The sequence below is a fragment of the Rattus norvegicus genome, chromosome 7 (genome assembly GCF_036323735.1).
Source record: "Rattus norvegicus strain BN/NHsdMcwi chromosome 7, GRCr8, whole genome shotgun sequence".
Classification (NCBI taxonomy): Eukaryota; Metazoa; Chordata; class Mammalia; order Rodentia; family Muridae; genus Rattus; species Rattus norvegicus.
In genome coordinates this window covers 106,972,541-106,996,076 of record NC_086025.1, presented here as the reverse complement: position 1 = coordinate 106,996,076, position 23,536 = coordinate 106,972,541, and the positions used below count along the sequence as shown (strand labels likewise).

The 23,536-nt window shown below is 51.4% G+C and overlaps 1 protein-coding gene and 1 long non-coding RNA gene across 2 annotated transcripts in view; both read left to right on the top strand.

Annotated features, from left to right (window-relative positions):
- Positions 1 to 1,952: 1,952 nt before the first annotated feature.
- Positions 1,953 to 23,536, top strand: part of Ago2 (argonaute RISC catalytic component 2) — an 86,916-nt gene continuing 65,332 nt past the window's right edge. Inside the window, 1 exon segment of the mRNA NM_001408918.1 lies at positions 1,953 to 2,120. Coding sequence (NP_001395847.1) covers positions 2,099 to 2,120 — 22 coding nt within the window. The 5' untranslated portion in view covers positions 1,953 to 2,098.
- LOC134479922 (uncharacterized) overlaps positions 2,128 to 23,536 on the top strand; it is a 36,641-nt gene continuing 15,232 nt past the window's right edge. The window contains exon 1 of the long non-coding RNA XR_010053837.1: positions 2,128 to 23,523. This is a non-coding gene — a long non-coding RNA (uncharacterized LOC134479922). The remainder of the gene's footprint in view (positions 23,524 to 23,536) is intronic.

Sequence of the window (23,536 nt, the reverse complement as noted above, 5' to 3'; positions counted from 1 at the left end):
TGAGCCTTGGACTGAAACATGGCTCCTGGAATGGCACGCTGCAACCACAGGTACCCAAAGGAGCTGCTCCACACCGCTCTGCCTGCTAGCTCGACACCGTAGCTACTACTTGGCTGTTCTTAGGATGGTGGCTACATACAAAGGCATCGCTGGGCTACTTTAAGTTTTGTTAGTTTGGGACTTTCCTCTCCCTCCCTTCCTTAGATGCAGGGACTCCTATACTGCCTCAGCCTCCTGGAAGCACACCTGGCTTAGGGACTCTTGCAATAATGAAGTCACACTGCCAGGCTGATGCTGGCTTGTTGGCTCAGGATCAAGCACACTGCTGCACTTAGCTGCATTGACTGGATCCCAGCTGCAGACACACTCTTCTATCTTTCTCACCCCACTCTGGAGCGAGTGCACACGGTGTCCATCTTTCCTGTGATACGCACTAATGCCCAGTGTACCCAGACTTCCCTGTGCTCAGAAACACATGTGTAATCATGCTCAGTTTTTTGTGGTGTTGATTGAACCCAAGGCTTCTTGATGCCTGGCAACTTACCTATCCCATGCCCCCCCAAACAGACTTCATGACTTTGTGTGGGGGGGTGTCAATGCTGGGAGGGAACCCAACGTCTCATAGGTCTTCAGACAGTGCTCTACTGCTGAGTAAAATCTAACACGGCCCCTCCCCTCCCATTAGTTTTCTGTTGCCCTGGCTGGTTCTGAGCAAAAATCTCTCCTGAGTTCAGCAAATCCTGTCTCCATCCCAAAGCAGTGGGGACCACAAGTGCTGGCCACAAGGGCTAGGTATGATTAATTACCCGTTTGTGTCGACCACTTAGGAGGAAGGGGTACCCAAGGCTTTCTTCTATGTACCCTAGACTGGATTTAGCATTGTCATCCTCCTTCCTCGATTTCTGAGTAGCTGGGATGGCAACCCCACAGTTCTTTATCTAGTTCCTTCCTCCTCCTCCTTCTCCTCCTTTCCATGTTTATTGGAAGGAACGCTGCTTTTCTTGCTCCTCGGACTATTTTTTGAGCACTGCACAGGCTATGGAACCTACCCCGATGCTGGGGTCCCTGCAGTAGGACCCTGTTTGCTTGGGTCCTCAGCATGGGCTTTGAAGGCATTGTCAAGCGTACAGGGTGAGGCGGGAGCTGACACTGCCTCTTCTATAGAAAAGGTGCCAGAGACAACTGGGAGCACGTGCCAGCAACAAGTGGGGAAAGGGCCTATGTGCACAGAGCATGCTCGTCTGGGAGGCCTCAGGGCAGAACTTGGGGGTTCTGAGCCCAGAAAGCGGGGAGCCCCGACTAGATCTGCTCCCTGACGGCTGATAAAATTCATCTTGAACTTGCTGTGCTTCCTTGGTGCTTTATTAGGATTATCTAGGTTGTCGAGCCGCGCCGGGAGGTGGCGGTGTGGTCACGCGCACGGGTCTGGCCGCGTCCAAGTTCAAGCTCTGGGTGGGGAGCTAGCTTCCCGTCGCCGTTTCGTTAATAACTTAAAGAGCCAGGCCGAGGTGCAGGGGCGGGACGCGGCCGGGGCTCTGCCACTCGGCGCGGGAGGACTCCGACTCCGGTCGCAGTGCTGGGCTGGCCGCGCCCGGAAGCCAGACGTCGCCTCGCTGGGCCGGAGGAAGGGTCTCCCGCCCGTGTGCCCCGGGTCGCTCCTGGGGTCCCTCATTCAGGGCAACCACGCGGGGGGCCGCCACCTCGATTTCCCCCCATCCCGCTGCCCCGCGTGCGCGCGCCGCCTCCAGCCTCCTCCCCTGCCCCCTCTCTCCCTGCCACCTTCCCTCCTCCCCGCCGTCCCCTCCCTCCTCCCCGCCTCCTCCCTCCTTCCCTCCCCGCTGTTCCCTCCTTCCCTCCCTCCCCGCGGTCCCCTCCCTCGTCGTCCCTCTCGCCCCTCCTCCTCCCCTCCCTCCTCCCGCTCCCCTCCCCCTCCGCTCCCGCCGCCTCCGCCCGCCGCCCCGGCCGCGTCGGGTAAACCTGTTCTGCGAGGCGGCCGCGCCGGGGCGGATCGAGCGGCCGGCGGGTCCTCGCGGCTCGCGGCGTCGGGGCCCGTGGAGCGCGCGGCCGGCCCTCGGCCGCGGCCCTCGGCAGCGCCACCATGTACTCGGGAGCCGGCCCCGGTGAGTCCGCGCGGCGCCCGGCACTCGTGCCGCGGCGGTTGGCGGTTGGCGGGCGGGGCAGGCGAGGGCGGCCCAGCCTGTGGGGCCGCGGCGTAGCCTCGGGGCAGCCGGGTAGGGCCTCGGGGCAGGGAGGCCCAGTGCACCGGAGCAGCGCGGCCCGGACGTGTTTGGGGGCCCAGGCCCGGCCTGCAACGGGTCTCGGTCCTCCCGCAGCGCTCCTCCCTCTGTCCCCAAGCGCATAGCTGTGGGGCCCAGCATGCGGGGCCTGGGGCGGGGAGCTGGACGGGTCGGGAACCGAACCCCGGGGCCCCGGGACCGCGATCGTCTGCTTGGACGCAGTTCCACGCTGGGCAGCCGCCCTCCCCATTCAAGTGCTAATCGCCCTGCGATTTCCTAGCGGAGCGGGTGGCCGCCGTGGCACCCCTTCCCACCAGCGTGCCCGTTTCTCTGGAAAAGTTCCAGAAAACTTAAAAACACGAACGTATTTTCCCACCCCGCTTTTCGAGCAGAGTGGAGGGCGGTTTACTCGCGGGGTTGAGAAAACAAGTGTTGGGAGGCTTTTTCGCCTTCTCCCGCCAGGCACGTGGCTCCATTTCCCGGCCGCCCCGCCGCTTGCTCGGGCTCAGCCTGCCCCCCTTTGTCCGCCAGGCTGTACTTGGCGCCCGCGGGCCCTCCCTGCTGCCCACCTGACCTAGTGGTTCGGCCCTGGGGCCTCCCCAGACTTCTTCACTGTGGGGTCTGGAAGCCTCCCAGATCCTCCCGGGTTCCCTACGGTGCTTGCTCCGGAGCCTAGTGCGCCTCCTCTCCTGATGTCATAGGGCTCCTCGAATGCCCACTGACCAACTTCTAAATGCGTTAAAGGGCTTCCCAGTAATTTGAAGACCCTTTTAACCTTGCGCTTGGGAGGTGTCCGGGTCCTGGAGGCAGATGTTGGGGTCTGGAGGTCCCCTGCGAAATGACCAGGGCAGCCTCCTGCCAGATTGGGAATCCCCCCTCCCCCCCAGCTCAGCGCTGTGGAGGAACCCAGCAAACATTAACTCCGAATATGTACGTTTTTCCTGAGTGTCAGTTTCTAGTGATCTTCTTGGAGACGAGGCCATGCTTTTCTCTATTTTGCGTGTTGATCCTTTCAGCTTGCCACAGTGGGCCTTTCTGGAGACAGGCAGTGGAGGCTCAGAGAGGTTTAAGAACCCTTTAACATCCGGGAGCCTGCATTAGGACAACCTGTTTGAGCACTCCTATAGAAATGGTTTCCCAGTCCCTTTGACCTTGACCCCACTGTTGGAAGCACTTGTTTGGTGTGGATTAGACCAGTGAATTCCCAAGTAGGGTGGAAAGGAAGAGCCTACTGTGTGTTCCGCGAGGGCATCTTTGTTGCCTTTTCAAAAAGAATGCGGTAGCCTGGATCAACCGGTTCATTTTGGTCACTGGCAGCTTTGAAGATGGCTGCTGCTGCGTGGGCCTCCGCATTGTGGCCTAAGGGAGAGACAGTCCCCTCTAACCAGAAAGCCTTGGGTGAGAAAAGAGATGCCTGTAGGGTAATTCTTGGCTAATGGCAGGCTGGGAAGGAACCCAAGTTTCAGGTGGGCCAGTGTGCTGTAATTGCAAGGCTGGAGTGCAGCTCCATTTTATTGCACATAGCACATACAAAGGCTTTTAATTTTGTTTACAAGGAACCCCTCCACCTCCATCCTTCAAAGAGACTCCATATTTCCAAGTTTAGGAGAATGGAAGGCCATTGGATCTGAATTAAAGAAAAGTTACCAAGTTTTGCTGTTTCCGAGCTTGATGGGAAGTAAATACTTAGTAAATTAACTTTAAAAATAGAATCCACAGTGGGTTCTCATTGTGTCTGTTACAAATACTGTTACATGTGTGAGATTAGTAGCACTGGGGGCCAAGGTTCAGAACCTCACAGATTTTTCTTTCCTATTGGAAAAGGTTAGTGGTTTAGGGTAGATAAATTCTCTTCCCACCCTGAAATTTCCTAGATAGTGGGTTCTAGGTGGGGTTTCCCCCATCGAAGGATCTTAAACTGTCTGGGAGGAGCTTTGCCTCCTGCAAAGAGATGCTCCTGCTTTATAGCCTATGAATATTTGCTACAAAATAACCTCGGAGACTGTGGAAACCCGACTGAGAGCTGCGGATCACGACTGCGTCTTTGATCATCGCTTTACTCTCTGTGGTCTCCAATGGCAGCAGTTAGCCCCTTCCCCCACCCTCCTCCCCAATTCACAGTTTTGTCTGAGGGTACCACTGCTGCCTGGCGGCCTGTGTGCTGCAGGGAAAGCGTTGCCAACAGCTGGAAGGCACAGCCGGGTGGCTGAGCACTTGTGGGAAATCTTCCCCCCAGGAGCTTGTGAAGGGATTTAAATAAGTGTTCAGGGGAAAAGATGTAAAAGCTTTGACTTACACATTCTTAAGAAGCAACATTTTGTAACTTTTGAGTTTTCTCTGTCAACACCATTGGGTTTATTCTTTACAATTAAAGAGGCTGGGGTTCCAGCATGATAAAAATGTTTCTTTTTCCTCTCTTCTTTTAATTTTATGAATCGTTATTGTGGGAAATGTATCACAAGATTTCTTTTAAAAAGGTTCTGCTGGGAAGTGATTTTACAAACATGAAAAGGCAAGGTGTCAAAGGATTTTGTTTCTCCTGCAGTTGTCAGTGTTCCCACCTTGTCAGCTGTCCCTTCCCCCCTTTTACATCCTAAAACATTCCAAACCTGTCATTTCACCCACAGGTTTGTGTGCACAGAGTACAGGGAGTCAAGCGCCCCCCTCCCCCTTTCTGAAACAGGGTGGGCTGTATAGCCCAGGTGGGTTTCTAACTCACCTTCCTGTCTCTGCTTCCTGAGTCTTGGGATTACAGGTCACCATGATGGGCTGGTGAAGGGACATAATGAGTACTACCAACTTTTGTTGGTATGCCAGGGGGGTCGTTAGTTCTCTTGGCTTCAGAAAGCAATTGGCTTGCTTTTTAGATTTATTTGTATTTATGTATGTTGGTGTATGTATGTACGTATGTATGTGTACCACATGTGTACATTGTCCCAAAGGCCAGAAGAGGGCATCAGATCTTCTGGAAGCAGAGCCACAGACAGGTGTGAGTTTCTGTGTGGGTGCTGGGAATTGAACCTGGGTCCTCCCTGCAAGAGCAGCAAAGTGCTCTTAACTGCTGATCCATCTGTCCAGCCCCTAAAATTGATGTTAGAATATGGACTTAGTAGAACGTGTACATTTGCTTTCCTGTCTTCTAAATCGTTCTTGCTTTTGTTTTCTAGAAACGGCATCTTACTATCTAGCCTGGGCTGGCTCTCAGTTTGCTTATGTCCCCTTATGGGAGATCAACTGGATGCCACCATACCAGCTTTACCTATCTACCTGCCCTTCAGAGTTCTCCGCTTGGTTTCCTGTTCGGTGGTAGACCCACCAGTTCGGGTCCATTCTGACTCCATCACCTGAGGGGGCTTTTGCAAAATTTTTGTGAAATTCATAGTTGCAGCAGGAGGAGCCTTTTTTAAATTTTTTTTCATTTTTAAAAAATGTATATGAGTACACTATCACTGTCTTCAGACACACCAGAAGAGGGCATCAGATCCCATTACGGATGGTTGTGAGCCACCATGTGGTTGCTGGGAATTGAACTCAGGACCTCTGGAAGAGCAGTCAGTGCTCTTAGCCGCTGAGCCATCTCTCCAGCCCAGTAGCCTACTTCTACATGGCCTGTTTCTACACTTTCAGCACATGCCATTCAACACATAGAAAGTCAAAGCCAGGGTCACGCTGTTGCCCAAGGTGGGTTTTTCCTTCCCGTGTTCTGGGCTCCAGTGTGGGTGGAGGAGCCATGCTCTGTCTTGTGTGCTCTCTCCCTTTATCTACCCCAACTGTCCTGTGCACCGTGCAGCTCTGCCCCACCAGCACACTATCTCAAGGCCAGTAAGGCAGGCTGGCCCAGACCCAGCCTGCTGCCTTATGCCTTCCTTTCATTTTGGATGGTTAGAGTGAAGCTCTGGTGACATAGTCTCTACCTACAACCAATTTGCCTTTTTACCTCTAAGGTCCTCTTTTGAGACCAAACACTGGACTCTCCTATCTGTTTTTCTGTAGAGTTGTGCAGCATTCTTCATCTAAACTGGGAGCTTTCTCCCGTCAAGTGAGGGACTGGGACTGCAGGCAGACCCAGAGGGCTATCCCCAAGTCAGGCTTGGGGGCTCAACAGGCCCGACTGCATCCACTTGCTTCTCAGCCAGTGCATCTGGGGCCCTCCTGCTGCCTGAAGGTGCACGTGTGGTGTCCCTGAGATGCCCCAAGCAGGCCCTCTGCTGTCTGCCAGGAGCAAGGTGCTTCTGAGTCTTGGGCACTGGACCAGCATTGGGGCACTCCATTCTTGGTCTTCCCATAGGAAGAAGGAGCAGTGGACAGATGAATGTGTTTATCCACTTCAGTTCTGTTCTCTTAGGCATGCGTGGTGAATTGGTCTTCTGCGTGGGTCTCAGTTCCTTGTGGAGCTTGGGAGATGTTGCCCAGGTTGCTCATTCCCTCTGGGCTTTGTGACTTGGGATTCCTTCCCTTCCCCTATGGTGCAGGCTAGAGGGAAGTCATAGGCATGTGTCCCCCAGTCATCTTGAGAGCATTCTGTCAGGATTGCTGGTTACTCGAGGTAGCCGGCCAGGGCCCGCCCGAGTCCATGTTGAAGTCCAGCCTGCAGAGCTAGGACTGCACCGTTGCCTGCAAGTGCCGTGTGGTTGGTGTGAGTTCCCATCAGGCAGTTCTTAGACATATTTAAGACTGAGCAGCGTCTTACGGCGATGCAGAGATCACTGAAAAGTCTCCGCCTCCCTGTGTATTCCGTGTGTCTGCACACGTGTGGTTGGTTCATTGTCTCTGCTGGTCCTGACTCCCAGGGCCTCACTTGAAGCTGAGTCCTTGGAAGCATCTTGACTGGGTCACTGGAGAGCAAGTGGCCAGGGCAGCTCGAGTCACTTTGGGCAGCGAGGGAGTGAGGAGTTGACTTGGGGATTAGGCAGCTGGATGGTGCCAATGGTTTAAAGAGAGAGAGGAATTGGGACCTAGGACATGAAACTATGGGACCTTGGAAGACCAGGTTAGCATCTGTGGGGGTCAGAGAATGTTGTGGGGGAGGAGGCCTGGGCAGAAACTGTTACCCAAGAGCTGAGGCACTGGGTGGTCAGGCTCTTGACCGGTCTTCCAACAGTTCTTATTCACATGTGTGTTTGGGCAGGAGCTGCCAGCCACACTGGGATGGGAGTGGAAAGAAAAGTTGTAGGTGGTTGGTTGGTTGGGACCCACTTTGAATGGAGTGACCCATGGACCCCTGCCCCCTTTTTAATTTAAAATGTATTGTTTATCCTTTTTTCTAGTAATTTCATGTGCGTTGATGTTTTGCATGTATATCTGTGTGAGGGTATTGGGCAGAGTTACTGACAGCTGGGATCTGTCACGTGGCTGCTGGGACTTGAACCCTGGTCCTCTAGAAGAGCAGCCAGTGCTCTTAACCGCTGACTCATCTTTCTAGGCATGGACCCTTTCTTATGGTTGTGGGAGGATTGACAGAACTTGTGGGGGAGGCCCCCGGCTCCCTGGGCGAGTCATGGGGAGCTCTCTATCAGCTCTGTCAGCTCTCCCCGCCTTCTTCACCTGGGGGAAGGAGATGGCGGTGGGTTGTGGGCTGTGACAGTTACTTCTGTTTTACTGAAATGAAGCGCCATGACCAAGGCAGCTTACAGAAGAGTGTTTATTTGGGGCTTATGGTTCTAGGGGGGTCAGAGTCCATAATGGTGAGGAGGCATGGCGCCAGGAACAGGAAACTGAGAGCTCACATTTTCAAACCTTTACCAGCATGAAGCACAGTGAAACGAAAGAACAGTCTATGCTCTTAAACCCACCTCTAGGGACTCGCCTCTCCTAACAAGGCCACAACCAGCGACATTTCTCATTCACACCACTGTGGGGGTGACAGGAGTTGAGCCAGTGCCATGTCATCCTATTAGGCACTAAGTCTCTGTGGGACTTCATGAAGGCTGAGTGAACCCAGCACATGGTCCAGCGGGATAGCCATTGAGTTTGTACCTTCATCAGGACAACTGTCAGGAGACAATCATCTCATGGCCACAGCAGGAAGAGAGGCCAGATTTCATGGTGTCCTAACTCGTGCTCTGCCAGTGGTGAACTAAGGTCAACGGTCTGCAGGCGTTGGGCTGAGGGTGGGTGGTTCCGAGTGCTGAGGGGCAATCTGAAGCTTCGGTGAGGGCTGGGTGTGAGCTTGGAAAAGTCGGATGAAGCGGATAAGGCTTTGGGCCCCCACAGCTGGCACTCGGTCACCTTCCCCACCTGCACTCTGAAGACCCGGGACATTCCCAGGTGAGTTCTGTTGCCAAGGGCTGTGAGTAGGGGTTCTGAGAAGATAGAAAGGAGTCGCAAGCATTCCCAAGACTGCGGCTGCCCCGAGTGTGGCTGGCCCAGAAGCCTGGATTGGATGGACCCAAGAAAATCATCCCTGCCTGCCAGGCAGTCTAAGAGAGGGAAGAGAAGCCAGATCTCCCAAACGGTTAAGTTCATCTGCCTGTCTGTCTGCTTACCTGTCCCTCTTTCCTGAAAATGCTTCAAGGTGTGATCTAGGCCCACTGCTCTGAACTGCAGCTTGTCTGCTCTGTCCTTGAGCGTTAGGGTTAAGTCACCATTAAGGAGTTCCAGAAATGCTATGGTCAGAGTGCTATGCTTTTTTAAGCACCCGAAGCCACAAGGCTTGGGGACAGCTAGCACGTCCTTTTGTGAAGACCAGGACCGTAACAGGTGTCCTAGCTGGGGATGTGATCTGGAGAATGGTCCATGGGCTCTGGGAGTCCTGGCTGAGAGCCTGGTTTCCCTGGATGGTGGCGTTGGGGGTGGGGTTTGGGGTTGAAAAAAACAGCACTGTGAAATAAGTGGAAGAGATGCTGAGGAGAGTGTGGTGGGGTGTGTGTGTGTGTGTGTGTGTGTGTGTGTGCGCGCGCGCGCGCGCGCGCGCGCGCGTGCATGCATGGCTGAGAGTGTGGTGGTGCATGTGTGTGCATGGCGTCAAGCAAATGCAGAACTAGATTGACCTCTGGAGAGAGTTGAATTTCATTCTGTTGGGTCACCCCTCCCTAGAGGATCCTGGTTGCCTGCGGTGGCAAGGAGTTGCCTCGGTGTTCGTGGGAGACTGAGCCCTGGGCCTCACTTCTCAAGAGAGGGTAGGACACTTATCATCTACCACAGAGAGGGTGGAGCGAAGATGCCCGCCCCAGGGCGTGCAAGATCAGCCCTCGAGAGCTCGCTGTGGGTACCAAGTGTTACTCCAAAGAACATTTATCTGAAACGTGGTTTTTGTCTTATTTTTGCACAGTTTTATTGAGCGAGGTGTTTTTAAGTTCGTGTGGCAGAATGTCATGTGTTACAAATCTTGTCAAGTCATCCACCCTATGCATAAACCTCACACCCTGGGCAGGAGGCTGCCATCGCTCCAGTCCTGGCCTCTGGGATGGCGCCTGGAGCGCCCACTGGCACTGTGGTGGATCCTGCCTGGCCCTCACCCTAGTCTGACCCAGCAGGACTCGGTGCAGTGGGTATCTTGCCGTCCTCTGGTTCAAGTGGGTCTGCACTATCAACAGGGAGAAGAAAAAGGTTGCCGCTTGAGAGCAGGGAAGTACTTTCAAAATGACAGCCTTTCAAAAACTAGCTTACATAACACACAGTTAACCCTTTAAGGGGCTGGAGAGATGGCTCCGTGGTTAGTGCTGTTCTTGTTGAGAACCTGAATTCCATTCTCAGTGCCCACAGTGGAAGGATCATAACGGCCTGTATCCAGCATGAGGAGATCTGATTGTCCCCGTCCACACGCACCAACACCCAAATAAAGTTCTCAAATAGTGAGAACTTTGGGGTTTTTTTAAAACCACAGAACTATGGGAGTTTGTTTTGTCTGTCATCTCAGGTGTGGGCTATGGGGCTGCTTCAGTGTCCACAGCTGGTGATTATGATTGCCTCGTTGTGGGAGGAGCATGGGCTTGCCAGCTGCAGATAGTTTCTGCGTGTGTGCGATGTTTGGGATTCTGGGGACTTTTCAGAGGGTATATAAATGCCAGAGCCCCAAAGAAAGGGGCTGGTAGGTGGCTGGGTGCTGTTGGTAGTGTCTGTTGCCATTTGTCAAGTAGTCGTAAGCAAAGAGGAGAAATTAGATATCCTAATGTCTTAGGCAAAGATCGAACTTGCCTCCAAGGAACTGGACACTAATTAATGAGGCCCCCTCTCCTACCCCTGACTTTATTCGAGAATTTTTTTTTTCTCTCTTTCCCTCTTTCTTTCTCTCTTACCTAGAGTTAGGGAGTTGAAAGGGAAGAAGAGTGGAAGAAAGAAGAATCCACAAAGTAACCAGAAGTCAGGCCACATCACACCCACGGTGACCCTCCAGTGTACAGATTCCAGTGCCTGCTCTTAACCCCATGCCCTCCTGCCAGGCTCTGGAGGCCAAGACTGGATTCTGAATTCCCTCACTTGAACCTTCCTTATGAATAGTCATGAATACGCGGTGTTTTGTGTCTGGGTGTTTGGCTTAGCAATCTGCCGTGAAGATTGTTTCAGCATGCACCAGGACTTCGCCTTCTGCCTTTCTCCCCAACCTCAATCTCCTTTCTCAGTTGGTTCTCACTAATTACCCAGGCTGATCTTGAACCCATAGCTCAAGGGATTTTCCACAGTAACTCTGAGTTCTGAACTTCCTTTTCTGTTAGCATGTAGCACGTATGGTGTGGATTCCCCTCCCTCACTGTCTGTGTCCTTGGGGTCTTCCTTCCAGCTGTGGTTAGTATGGGCCTCTGAACACTTGTGTCTAGGTTTCTGTGGCTTGTTGTGTTTTCATAGTTACCCTGTATGGGAGGTGGAGAACTTTTTACACTTCCTCTACCTGCTGTCATCATACAGAAGTGCCACTGTGCCTTGCCAGGTTTCAGTGGCATTTCAGAGGTTTAGAAAGTGAAGGGGTTTTTGTTATAAGTGGGAAGAGAAGTTGAAACAGGATCTTGTCTGAAGATGGCCTTGAACTGAATATGTAGCCAAGACAGACTAAACTGATTTTTCCTGTCTCTGTCTTTTTTTTTTAAGATTTATGTATGAATGTATGAATGTGTATATATATGTATTTATGTATTTATTTAATGTATATGTGTACACTGTAGCTGTCTTCAGACACACCAGAAGAGGGCATCAGATTCCATTACAGATGGTTGTGAGCCACCATGTGGTTGCTGGGAATTGAACTCAGGACCTCTGGAAGAGCAGACAGTGCTCTTAACCACTGAGCCATCTCTCCAGCCCCAACCTCTGTCTCTGCCTCTTGAGTTGTGGGATTACAGGTGTGGACCAGCAGGCCCAGTTTAGAAAGTGATGTTCTTTGGTAAGCCCACCTTAGCCCTCAGAACTGGTGGGAAATGTGAAGTCTACATACTCTTTGGAGATGGACCAAAGAGAGATAAAGTGCACTTATCTCATTAGGACACATTGTAGAATTTGTAGCCTAGACACCAGAGGAGTGATGGAGGGACTCTAAGAGTCCAGGATCCTGATCTGGGTCCTGGGGTCTGAGTATTTGCTGTTAGTCCTGTGCAGCTGCCTCCTGCCCACCAGTGAAAAGCCAAACACAAATGGGAACCATGGGTCACTCCCACATGCGTGGATGACTGCAAGTGGCCCTCACAGAGTAGGAGGTACAGCCAGGTACAGCTTTCTGTCTGAGGGGACTGAGAAGGAGGCAGGACAGAAGAGAAAGGTGACTTTCGGTCTGACCTGCTCCATCTCACAGGACGAAGAATGGGGAGCCAGGTTGGGATGGATGGATTCACGGGTGTGGCTGCAGCAGCGCTTGGGAGGCTGCCGCGAGCCAAGAAACTGGCTATGCTGTTATGAACCTGGAGAAAAAATGGTGGTAAGGGGCTTTTAGTTGTGAAAAAGATTCAAATGTTCAGCAAAGTAGAGGAGAAAAATCAAAAGCCTGTCCATGCCTGATGCTGTGTCAGGGGCGGAGCAGCCCCACCTGCCCCCACCTGCTAAGTTCATCCTTTTCCCTCCTGCTGGGGACAGAAACCAGGCCTTGAGCACCAAGCATAGGTTCCTAATCCCTGAAATGACTGCAGCCTTCCAGAGAGTGTAGCTGGGACTCACCTGGGAGCCCTGTGCTGTGCTCTCCATGTAACACCTTAGAGACAGCAGGAAAGTCATGGGCGTGTGGTCCAGCTCCCCGACCTCACTTAGCTCAGGCTGAGCTCTGTACTTTAAGCGTCTGAGTCCTTAGCCCTTTCCAGCATTATCCCTGGGTTGTGTGGTGGGGCTGTAGGCTTCCCATCTGTCTTGTCTCTCATGATCCTGCCTGTCACATTTAGGTGTGACACACAGTCTTTAGATGCCCTCATGGCTCATGGGTTGTCACCTGCACCATCCTTAATGCCTCTTCTGTTCTCTGTTCTCCCTCCAGCTGCCATCTGAACTGTGCTTTGTGCACTGCTGTAGGCCACTGTCATCGTGTGAGGGCCTCTGCCCTGGGCTGAAGGTGACTAGTTTGTAGTTGAGAGTAACGGGGCCACTGTGTGGTGGCAGAAATCGGAACCGCGAAGAGGCTGAGAGCCCTGACTTGGGCAGTCCATTGTGGTGTTGTCCTAGGAGTATCGGTTGCCACCAAGTGTGTGCCCAAGCTGTGGTTGGCGACTTGGCAACAGTAGCTGTTGAGGCCAGGGATAGCCACCTGCCCCATGTCATTGTGTAGCTTGGCATGTGTCCTCTGGTCTCTGTGTGGCACTGATGAGGCCCGGAAGTTAGCAGCATTTTCTCAAGAGGTGGCACTTAGGTGCCGTGGCCTCTTTGTTGAACATGTCACAGTCTCCCGAGCGTGTACAGCCCCCACAGCCATGTGGCCTTCGATCTGGTGTTTTCTGGTCTTCATGTTCAAGAGGTATGTGTGCTCATTTCAGAGAACTTAGGAGATGAAATAAAAAAGCTGGTGTCAGCCGAGCTTGGGTCAGATGGGAGCATGTCACAGGGTTGAGGCCGCTCTGTGAAGCCTCCTTTCCTGGAGCATCATGGTGATTGGTCCTAACATCCATCACGGTGCTCAGCGCCTCTCTTAGTTCCTGCTCTGTCCCTGCCAGCCTTTGGGAATCTCTTCTTTGCAGCCTCTTATGTATTGAGGGTGATGCTGCAGTGTCACGTCTGGAGGGCTCCACGTTGCCTGCCTGCTATCTGGCGTGGTTACTACTGAGAGAAGAGTATCTGTGGTTTGGGAGGTCTAAACACATGGAGGACAACTGGTTACTACTGAAAGCAGGGCGGTTGCCCACAGAGATGCCATGCTAAAACACTCTGCACCTTTTTAAGTGACTCCTTTCTGGATGTGAACTGCATCCAAGGCGAGGAAGGGAAGATGCTGTCCCAGATTTGGAGTGACCCTAGGAAAGTGGTTAGCTTCCGAGGCTTACGCCCTGCTTCCCTCGGTACTCAGTTCCCTGGGGTTTTTCCCGAGTCTGTAAAGTGGGAGTAGTAATAGCTCTCCTTACTGTTATTACAAGGAATTGCTATGCATTCATATGAAATTACCTCCAGCATCAGAATAATTAGCACTGTGCCTTGTACTTTGTCTGTGCCAGTTAGTAATATGTAGTTGTCATATGGAGTCGCGGACTGATTGTTCTTACTATTGAGTTGATCACGGGCTCTGGTTAATAGGTGTCCCACTGGTCACACTGTTCCATAGAGCCAGTGTGAATGACTTTGCAGAGTCCTAGGTGGAGGTGTGCTGTGTGGCACACATTCTTAATTGCGATTGTGAGTTTAGTGTAGGAAGAGGTGTCATGGCTCCTCTGAGGAATGCCATTGTGGTCTGGGTGCTGGTGAGGTGGTGGCTGACTTGGGCTGTGGGGCACAGGACCTGAAGATGATGCCCTGTGAACCCCACCAAGAGAACCTCCTGAGCTCCTGTGTAGCGGGGCTCCCCGCATTCTCTAGAATTTTCCATCATGTCCTAAAAACGGCTCAGAGTTGGAGATGGGGATCTTGGTTGGAAGGACAGTAATGGAGTCTTCCTCCTCTAACCTATTTGAACAAGAATACCACCTTTTGTCTTTGCATGTGAATTTGCAGAAATTTGGTCAGATGCTGTCAAAAGTTGTTTTCTAAACAAAGCCATAGAAAAGACAGCAGACATGTGACTATGTGATGCAGTAATGAATTCTAATTCAATCCAGGTCTAAGACAGGGCAGGGCACCTAGGAACAACATGGAGTCTCTTAGCAGTGTGGAGACCATGTGAGTCAGACATATAAGGGGAAGGAGCCGCCGTGTGTGCAGAGTACAGGAGAGGAGAGAAGCCTTGTCTGAGAATGCAGGACAGAGAGGCATGGCCACCATGTGAAGGAGCCAGGAGAGCAGGGTCCAGAGCACAGCCCAATTGGGCAGCCAACTGGATCCAGGACAGACAGATAGAACATAAAATTAGTAAGTAATAACTCGAGATTACCAGTGGGAGATCATGGAGGTTAGACAGTGGCCCAGCTACTGTGCTGTTTGAGGCATCAAAATATAAGGCTGATTGTGTGTCTTTCGTTTGGGAATGCAAACCATTGAGGCGGGTAGTGAGCCAAAAATGTATTCATCTGTCTCTCACCAGGTCAGCCTGGCTCATAAACCAAGGCCTCCTGAAAGAGGGAATGCCCTGGACCTGCCCATCTGACCTCTGTGAGGCCCGCAGCACAGGACCCATATTAGGAACTAGTTTGGGACCGCCAGGGTCTTTATTAAAGAGCAAATGGATGTTGATTGATTGATTGATTGATTTGTTTATTTATTTATTTATTTATTTTTAAGAACAGTCTTCCCGGGGCTGGGGATTTAGCTCAGTGGTAGAGCGCTTACCTAGGAAGCACAAGGCCCTGGGTTCGGTCCCCAGCTCCGAAAAAAAGAACCAAAAAAAAAAAAAAAAAAAAAGAACAGTCTTCCCATGTCGTTCTGGCTGGCCTGAAACTCACTATGTAGACCAGGCTGGCCTGGAACTAACTTACAGAGATCTGCTTGCCTCTGCCTCCCAGATGCTGAGAATAAAGGCCTGTACCACCACCACACACTTGAATTTTTTTCTTTTAAGGTTGGTATTTTGAATTCTAAGTGACGGTTTGGTTTTGTTGTGACAGCAGCCTGATGAGTGCAACAGGAACTGTTTTTTCTTGGCCTGTACCCCTGGAGGGTTTGCTGCCGCCGCCAAGCTTGCTGTCACACACTCTTGTGGAGGGTTAAAGTGTCTGTTGCTCAGTCTTGCCTTTCTGTCAGGGGATTGGGCTGGGAGCCTGCTTCTGTAGGTTGCTCTGGAATGTTCTGGCTTGGACCCTTTAAGTGGTAGGATGGTGGCCCATTGGGGCCATTTGTATCTAGTCCAGTTGTGTGTTTCTGGCCTTGGAGCTCCACAGACTAGAGCAGGAGGGTGCCAGTGTTGTCTCCCAGGGGCTTCATGGTTCTGTGTTGGGACCCAGGTCTGGCCTCACAAGAGCAGGGCAAGTGCTCTACTAACTGGGCCACGCACCCACCCAGCCCTTTCTGTCTTGTTTTGGTCTTTTTATACGATTAAACTAAAAACATCGAAAAACCGAGAGAAGGAAGGCAGTGAGTGAGTGACCTTGCTATGAGATGTGGGCTACAGCCCTTGGTTTCCCTGGCCCATCCTGCAGGTCCTGAGGCCTGGTGAGTGAGGTACGTGATAAACCCGCCCTTTAACCCGGAGCCTGGCTGCCAGGTGGAGAGCGTTGTCTGCCCATTCTGAGGGCAGAGGCACCCCTGTTTGTTCAGCGACTTTCCCTGGTGCGATTTTATGTATTTTGAAGTGAACAATGTTTACTGTCTCTTGAGCTAAGCACTCAATAAATGGCTGTTTAAACTGTAATAACCAGATAACCGTGGAGGACACAGTGATTTGCCAAACTTCAAAAGCCAGGGCAGGATATGTGCCTGGTCCCTAGCTTTGGGGTTCTGAAAATCCAGAGCTGGCACAGATGCCCCGAGCACCCCAGACCCTCCCCCATCCTATGTTGGCTTCAGCAGATGACGACTGGCTCAGTCTGAGGACTCGCAAGGCTTGAATGGCTCGCAAGCCCCTGGGCTGTGGTAATTGCCCGTGACTAACAAGGTGGCCCTTCATGACCCTCAGTGTCAGGTGGTGGCTTCCTCCCAGAGGCTCCGGGTACAGTGTGCCACACATTCACTTCCTAAGACCCAGCACCTTACACGGAGAAAGAGTCTGCTCCATCATCGAGTTTCCCCAGCCCCTTAATACTGGGTGTAGACACACATGTCCATGACCCCAGGACTTGAGAGGCTGAGACAGGACGACTTCAAAATTGAAGTCCTAGTGAAACCCTGTCTCAAAATAAACCAACCAAACCAAGACTAGTGGAGTGGAGTGTGGGGGTGCATTCATTCCCAGTTCTCGGGAGGCAGGGGCAGGCGGCTCTGAGTTTGAAGCCAGCCTGGTCTACCGAGCATGTTCCTGAACAGCCAGGGCTACACAGAGAAACCCTGTCTAGGAAAACAAGACAAGACAAAACACCAAACCATGCAAAAAGGATCTATTTTAAGAGGCAACAAGCCAAATATATATTAATATAAACATTACATGGAAGGCAGTTTTTAAAAGAAAAATGGGGGTTGGAGATTTAGCTCAGTGGTAGAGCACTTGCCTAGCAAGCACAAGGCCCTGGGTTCGGTCCCCAGCTCCGAAAAAAAGAAAAGAAAAAAAAAAAAAGAAAGAAAAATGTAATGTGAGTTATTGTGTAGCTTGTGTGTCTGTGTCTGTGTGTCTGTGTATCTGTGTGTCTGTGTCTGTGTGCGTGTGTCTGTGTCTGTGTGTGTCTGTGTGCGTGTGTCTGTGTGCGTGTGTCTGTGTGCGTGTGTCTGTGTGCGTGTGTCTGTGTCTGTGTGCGTGTGTGTGCGTGTGTCTGTGAGTGTGTCTGGGTGTGTGTCTGTGTGTGTGTCTGGGTGTGTGTCTGGGTGTGTGTGTCTGTGTGTGTGCCTGGGTGTGTGTCTGTGTGTGTGTGTCTGTGTGCGTGTGTCTGTGTGCGTGTGTCTGGGTGCGTGTGTCTGTGAGTGTGTCTGTGCGTGTGTCTGTGTGTGTGTCTGGGTGTGTGTCTGGGTGTGTGTGTCTGTGTGTGTGCCTGGGTGTGTGTCTGTGTGTGTGTGTCTGTGTGCGTGTGTCTGTGTGCGTGTGTCTGGGTGCGTGTGTCTGTGTGCGTGTGTCTGGGTGTGTGTGTCTGTGTGTGTCTGTGTGTGTGTGTGTGTCTGTGTGTGTGTCTGTGTGTGTGTGTGTGTGTGTCTGTGTGTGTGTCTGTGTGTGTCTGTGTGTCTGTGTGTGTGTCTGTGTGCGTGTGTCTGTGTGTGTCTGTGTGTGTGTCTGTGTGTGTGTCTGTGTGTGTGTGTCTGTGTGCGTGTGTCTGGGTGTGTGTGTCTGGGTGTGTGTCTGGGTGTGTGTCTGGGTGTGTGTCTGGGTGTGTGTCTGGGTGTGTGTGTCTGTGTGTGTCTGGGTGTGTGTGTCTGGGTGTGTCTGTGCGTGTGTCTGTGCGTGTGTCTGTGTGTGTGTGTGTGTGTGTGTGTCTGTGTGTGTCTGTGTGTGGTGGGGCTTTCTTAAGATCTGGCCCCCAAAAGGGCTGTGATTGGCATTCATTATGCAGGACACAGAAGACAGCAGCCTGCCTCATAGATCTGTGGGCTGTGCCCTGCTGAGGATGTATTGCTAATGTGGATACCAGACCCTGCAACTATCGACTCAGACCTCAGGCTCCAGTCCTACTGAGAAAATTGTGCATGTGACCTTGCGATAGGGTCCAAGCAAAAGTCATCTGAGCAGGAGTATTAATACGAATGTTGCATTTAGACTTGGGTCCCATCCCCAAGATGGCTCCTTACATAGCACAGATATTTGGAAGTTGGAAATAGTTCTCCCAAGCCAGTTGGATGAGGGGGTATTCAAGCTACCATAATTTCCATCCTGCCCTGCCCCCAGCCCCTTCCCTTTCAAGTGTAGGTCCCAAGCCAATTGGATGAGGGATACTGAAGCTATAGTAATTTCTGGCTTGTGCTGCTCCGCCCAAAACCAGCCCTACCCTCTCCCAAAGGGCTACTGTGGGGTGGGGTGTGTGTGTGTGTGTGTGTGTGTGTGTGTGTGTGTGTGTGTTCATTTTTGAGACTAAATTAGATGACACTAGCTTTGCACCTCCCTGTATTGGAGTTGTAGGCAGTGTACACAATGTGAGCCACCATGTGGTTGCTGGGATTTGAACTCAAGACCTTTGGAAGAGTAGTCAGTGAGTGCTCTTAACCACTGAGCCATCTCTCCAGCCCATTGCACACAATGTTTATGTGTGTTTGACACAGTGTCTCATGCCCTGGAACTGTTGATCCTCCTGCCTCAGCCTCCATATTGTTTTCTTTTTTAAAAGACTAATGAGAAGCAGCAATCAGATGCCAAAAGGTCCTCAGCTAGGAGTGGGACTTTGTCTCCTACAGAAAGGGAGGTGATGGGCTCAATGCTTAAGGCCTGGTGCTTTCCTTGGATCATAGCAACAGTCTATTTGGACTGCATGTTGCCATTTAATGAACAAATGTAGACCCTTTACCACCAGCCGTGGAACATTTTTACCTTTGCAATAGTTTTATTAATTTGAGAATCTCCTACAATTTTCCTTCTTTTACCATGTTTTCCACTGTCCATTTCTTTCCATCCAGCTTCAAGATTGTTCCCCCACACCCCCATCAAGTCCAGTTTGGGCCGCTTCGCTGACATTGAATGTGTTCACCCAATCAGATTACACCCTTAAAGAAACCTGACCTTCCCTCTCCCTGCAGCAATCAAATGCCAGTAGTTCCTCACTTAGGGGTGGTGCTGGGCACCTACCTCCTCACTTCTATGATGGGCTTCAGTTTGACAGGAGCTTGCGTAGGTCATGTGCATGCTGTCACAGTTGCTGCGAGCCCGTGTGCACACTTGCCCTGGTGTGGCTTGGTTTCCTTGGTGTTGTAAACCGCCTCTGGCTCTGAATGATCTTTCTGCTCCGTCTAACACAAAGATTCCTAAGCCTTGCAGGGAGGGGGTAGGGGTGAAGGCGTGAATGTCTGGTTTGCAACTGAGCACTCCAGTCTGAGTTTTAACCAGTTGTGGTTCTCTGTGAATTGCCATCTCCTGCAAGTAGAGCTTCTCTGAGGGCCCCTTGAAGTGCCATGCATATGCTCCATCTTGAGGGGTGGCCCTCTGATCTAATCAGAACATGGTTGGTAATTCCCTTAACACGTGTGCCGCTACTGCACCAGCAGGCCCAGCTCGTCCTGCAGTCAATACAACTTACGATGGCCAATTAATTCCTAGTTCACAGCTATGGGATATGAAGGCTTACTCTTTTGGGTACCTTTTAGCATCATGAATACAAGCCAATAGGGATGAAGCTTCCAGGTGAGTAGCAGCTTGATGTCTCCGTGTTGTGTGACTTGTACATCTTCAGCAATAGGATCTTACCAACATGTTCGGGGGTAACCAGGAGCAATGGTAATTAATAGCCTATAATGATTGAGGAGCAGGGCTGGGTGGGTTGCAGTCTATATGACCCCATTGGCAACAACTCAAAAAGAAGTAATCTGCTCCCATTACTGGGGTGTTTATTTACCAACATGGGTGTTTGTGTGTCTCTGGACATCCTGGGGTGAGTTTGCTTTCTTTGTGGTCTGAAGCCCTATGGCTGAGGGTTCAGAATAGCTGTATGTCCGTGACCCTGCAGCTTTAGTCTCCAGTACTAACCACAGCACATGTTGGTGCATCAGTGTTTTACATCTTGGGGAACCCTTGGGGTTCCGTGGCCATGGAACTACTGAATTAGGAGCACCTTAAGTTTGTAGATTTCCCTCTCCAGAAAGGTAGGGGTGTGTGTGTGTGTGTGTGTGTGTGTGTGTGTGTGTGTGTGTGTGTGTGTGTGATATCCCAGAGTGTTCTAGAACTGTGCCCCTGTAGTCAAGCTGTTTCTTCATTTGAAGTCTTAACCTTAACTGTGTAGAGTTGCTGTATAGACCGTGTGTGTGGAAGGCCCGTAGGCCATTGCTCTGTACTCTGAAGGTTTCCTATCCCCACTATGCCTCCCTGTGAGATACTCCCCTCCCCCGACACACACCCCTAGGATGCTGATCTCTATGACAGGGAGCTGGGTAGAAATGGAGAACACTCTGCCCTTGTCTGCTGACCTCCTGTGGAGCTCAGGCAGCTTAAGCCAGCTGTGGAGAAGCTGCTAGGAGCTATGGCTTTGTGAAGAAAGCCTCCACCTTCACAGGTAGTGTAAATGGCAGTCTCTCACAGTTCAGTCCTTCCAGTTGGGGTACTCACCAAGAGAGGTGACTCTTCCCTTGCTGGTAGTGCCCAGAGTGACTTAAGTGTCTGTGAGCAATGGAAAAGTGTCCTGTGTTGGTTGCTTTCTCTTTGATATGATTGAAATACCTACATAAAAGCAGCGTGGGGGAAGACGGATTTTTGGCTCGTGTTCTGAGAGAGTATAGTCCATCTGTGTGGGGCGTGGTGTCAGGAGCCCGAGGCAGCTGCTCACATCTCACCTACAGTTGGGAAGCAGAGAGACAAATATTCACTGTCATCTCTTAGTCAGTCTGGGACCCCGGCTGAGGGATAATGTCACCCATGTTTGCCATGAGTGTTTCTTTCTTCCTCACTAAATCTCTGCTATCCTCAGATGCATCTAGAGATTTGTCTCCTAAGTGACTCCAAATCTAGCAGTCACAGTGAAGACTAACCTTCTCACTGTCCACTCTGCCTGGTCTTCGTCTCTTTCCCCTTGCTCTCCATGAAGCAGCCCAGAGGCCACTGGGATTGACAGGGGGGTGCAGGGATGAGCCTCTCTCCACTTTCACCTTAGTTCAGTTTTAATGTACTTAGTTTGAGACAGGGTCTCACTGTATATCCCTGGCTGGCACCCCGACTCCCACAAATCGCTCTGCTCCCTGCGTACTAGGATTAGAGGTGTTTGCCATTGCTCCCAGCCATCTCTACCATTTTAGAACAGGCTGTGAATTCTGCTGGTGAATTCTGACCTGCTCCAGCATCAGAGGAGTTGACCTGTAGCCTAGAAAGGACACTGTCTCCTTGGTTCCTGACCTAGTTTGGTTCTTGTTGCTATGATAAACACCATGACCAAAAGCAACTCGGCGGAAGAAAGGGTTTATTTGGTTTATAGATTATATATTGTTCATCCCCAAGAAAACTGAGGCAGGAATTGAAGCAGAGACCATAAAGGACGATGCTTCCTGGCTTGTTTCCAGGCTCTGTTGACCTACCTTTCCTAAACCTCCCAGGGCTACCTGCCAGTAGTGCCAAGGTCTGGAGTGGGCTGGGCCCTCATCCCATCAACAATTAAATGTCCCACAGACACACTCACAGGGCATCCTGATGGAATTCCTTAGCTGAGGTTCCCTCTTCCCAGGGCCTCAAGTTGACAACCAAGAGTAACCACAGCTGGGTCTGCAGATGGCCCTTCTGTGTGTGCTACCGTGTGTACTCATTTGAATGGTCTTCCAGCATCCAGAGGCAAGGACAAAAACCTGGTCACCTGGTCACCTGTCGTCCATTGGTTCCATCCCACCCAGTCCACCTGCTCCTGCCTTGGTACACTACCTGTTCAGGAGACTCTGTGTGTTGTGTGCATGTATGCATGAGCACATGCATGTGGAACCTGCGGCACGTGGCTTCCCTTGCTGACCCTTTGTGTTGCAAGGTCTTTGTGGCAACATGGACTAGTGTCTCCTCTGAGTATGCAGGTCCACGGTAGGGATACACACTTTGATTTGTTTCCATTTGTGTCAGGGGACATTTGGGTTGTTTCCAAATACATTTTTAAACAGTTTGGAAGTTAGCTGTTAGCCTTCAAGCCCTGCTGGAATTTCAAGTATGTAACGAACTTTATGGGGACCCATGGGCCAGGCTGGCAGTTTTTCCATATTGAGTGGGAAACACAAGAAGTGTGTGTCATGGTTGGTCCTTGTTTGTTTGTGGTCTTGGGGGTTGGAATTGCACTTCGCCCATGTAAGTCCCTCTGCACTTTGAATTGTCCTGGGTCATCAGAACCTGTCTGGTCTCTTGAGGTGAATCACAGTATGTCCGTGCTCTGCAAGAATTCAGGCTTCAATATTGTTTCTCTGGTAGGTAAGTATGGGAACGGCAAGCGTTGGCAGTCTGTGGCGCTGAACCTGGCTGGCTCACAATGGAGCAGCATGCTCTGACCGGTGCCTGGTGCTGCTTGTGCTTAGTGGCTCTCCCTTGCTAGCATAGGAAGCTCAGCAGAAGTGAGCTGACCCTGTACTGTATAGGACAGTCGTCCGTGACTGCTATGCTGTCCTCAGGGCCTCTCCCTCTAGCTTTTTTCTGCATGGGCCTGCTAGGTTTCCTGTTGTCTTTCTTCTCCTAGGAGATAGAAGCTGCTGGGCAGACTGAGCCTTTCTCCTCCTTGCTGAGTTTGCCATAGGCCCTTTCCATGTCCTGATTCATAGTCAAGGGAGCCGTGTTGGAGATTGGGTGTAGCTTTGACCAGCATGTGAGGTCAGCAGCAGCTCTCACTGAAGCTTCAAAGGGAGAGGTGCTCATTCATGGTGAGTGGCTTTGGTAGCACCAGTGACAGCTATAGACCTGCCCTGGAGAAAGCTGGGCCCATGAGATCTGTGCACCACTCTGTGAACATAGCATTGTGGTGAGCATTCCTGTGCTTTTCTGCAGCCTCCTGTGGCCCCTCAACACACAATCCTTTGACTTAGTCTTTGGCGAATCCTCACCAGCTTCAGTTCTGTGCCTGGGTAATCCCATTCTTTTCCATCTGGGTTCCCTCATTTGCTGGCAAGTATTTGTAAGTATTAAGAACTAGTTACAAGTTGGGCATGGTGGTAGCAGCCTTTACTTACAGTGGAAAGCAGGAGCTGTTGGATTCCTCTGAGTTCCAGGCCAGTATGATCTACATAGCAAGTTCTAGACCAGCCCTGGCTACATAGTGAGACCCTGTCTCAAAACAAAATGAACAAGAACTGTTTACAGAGGTAGTAGCACGGTGATGCATGTCTAGCAATTCTGGAGACTGAGGCAGGAGAATGGCTATGAAGGGCAGCCTGAGCTGCATGGTAGATTCTGCCTGGAATAGCAACAACAAATAGACAAACAAAAGCCTTTCAAGCAACATGTATGCAGACATAAAGCCCAAGAAGAAGGAATTCTAGCCAGCCCCAGGGCAGCCAGCATGTGTCTCCCTGCCTGCAGTGGTTGGACTGGGTGGTTCCCCACGTCATATAGTTTATAAATGTCTATTTGCATGTGTGTGCAAAGA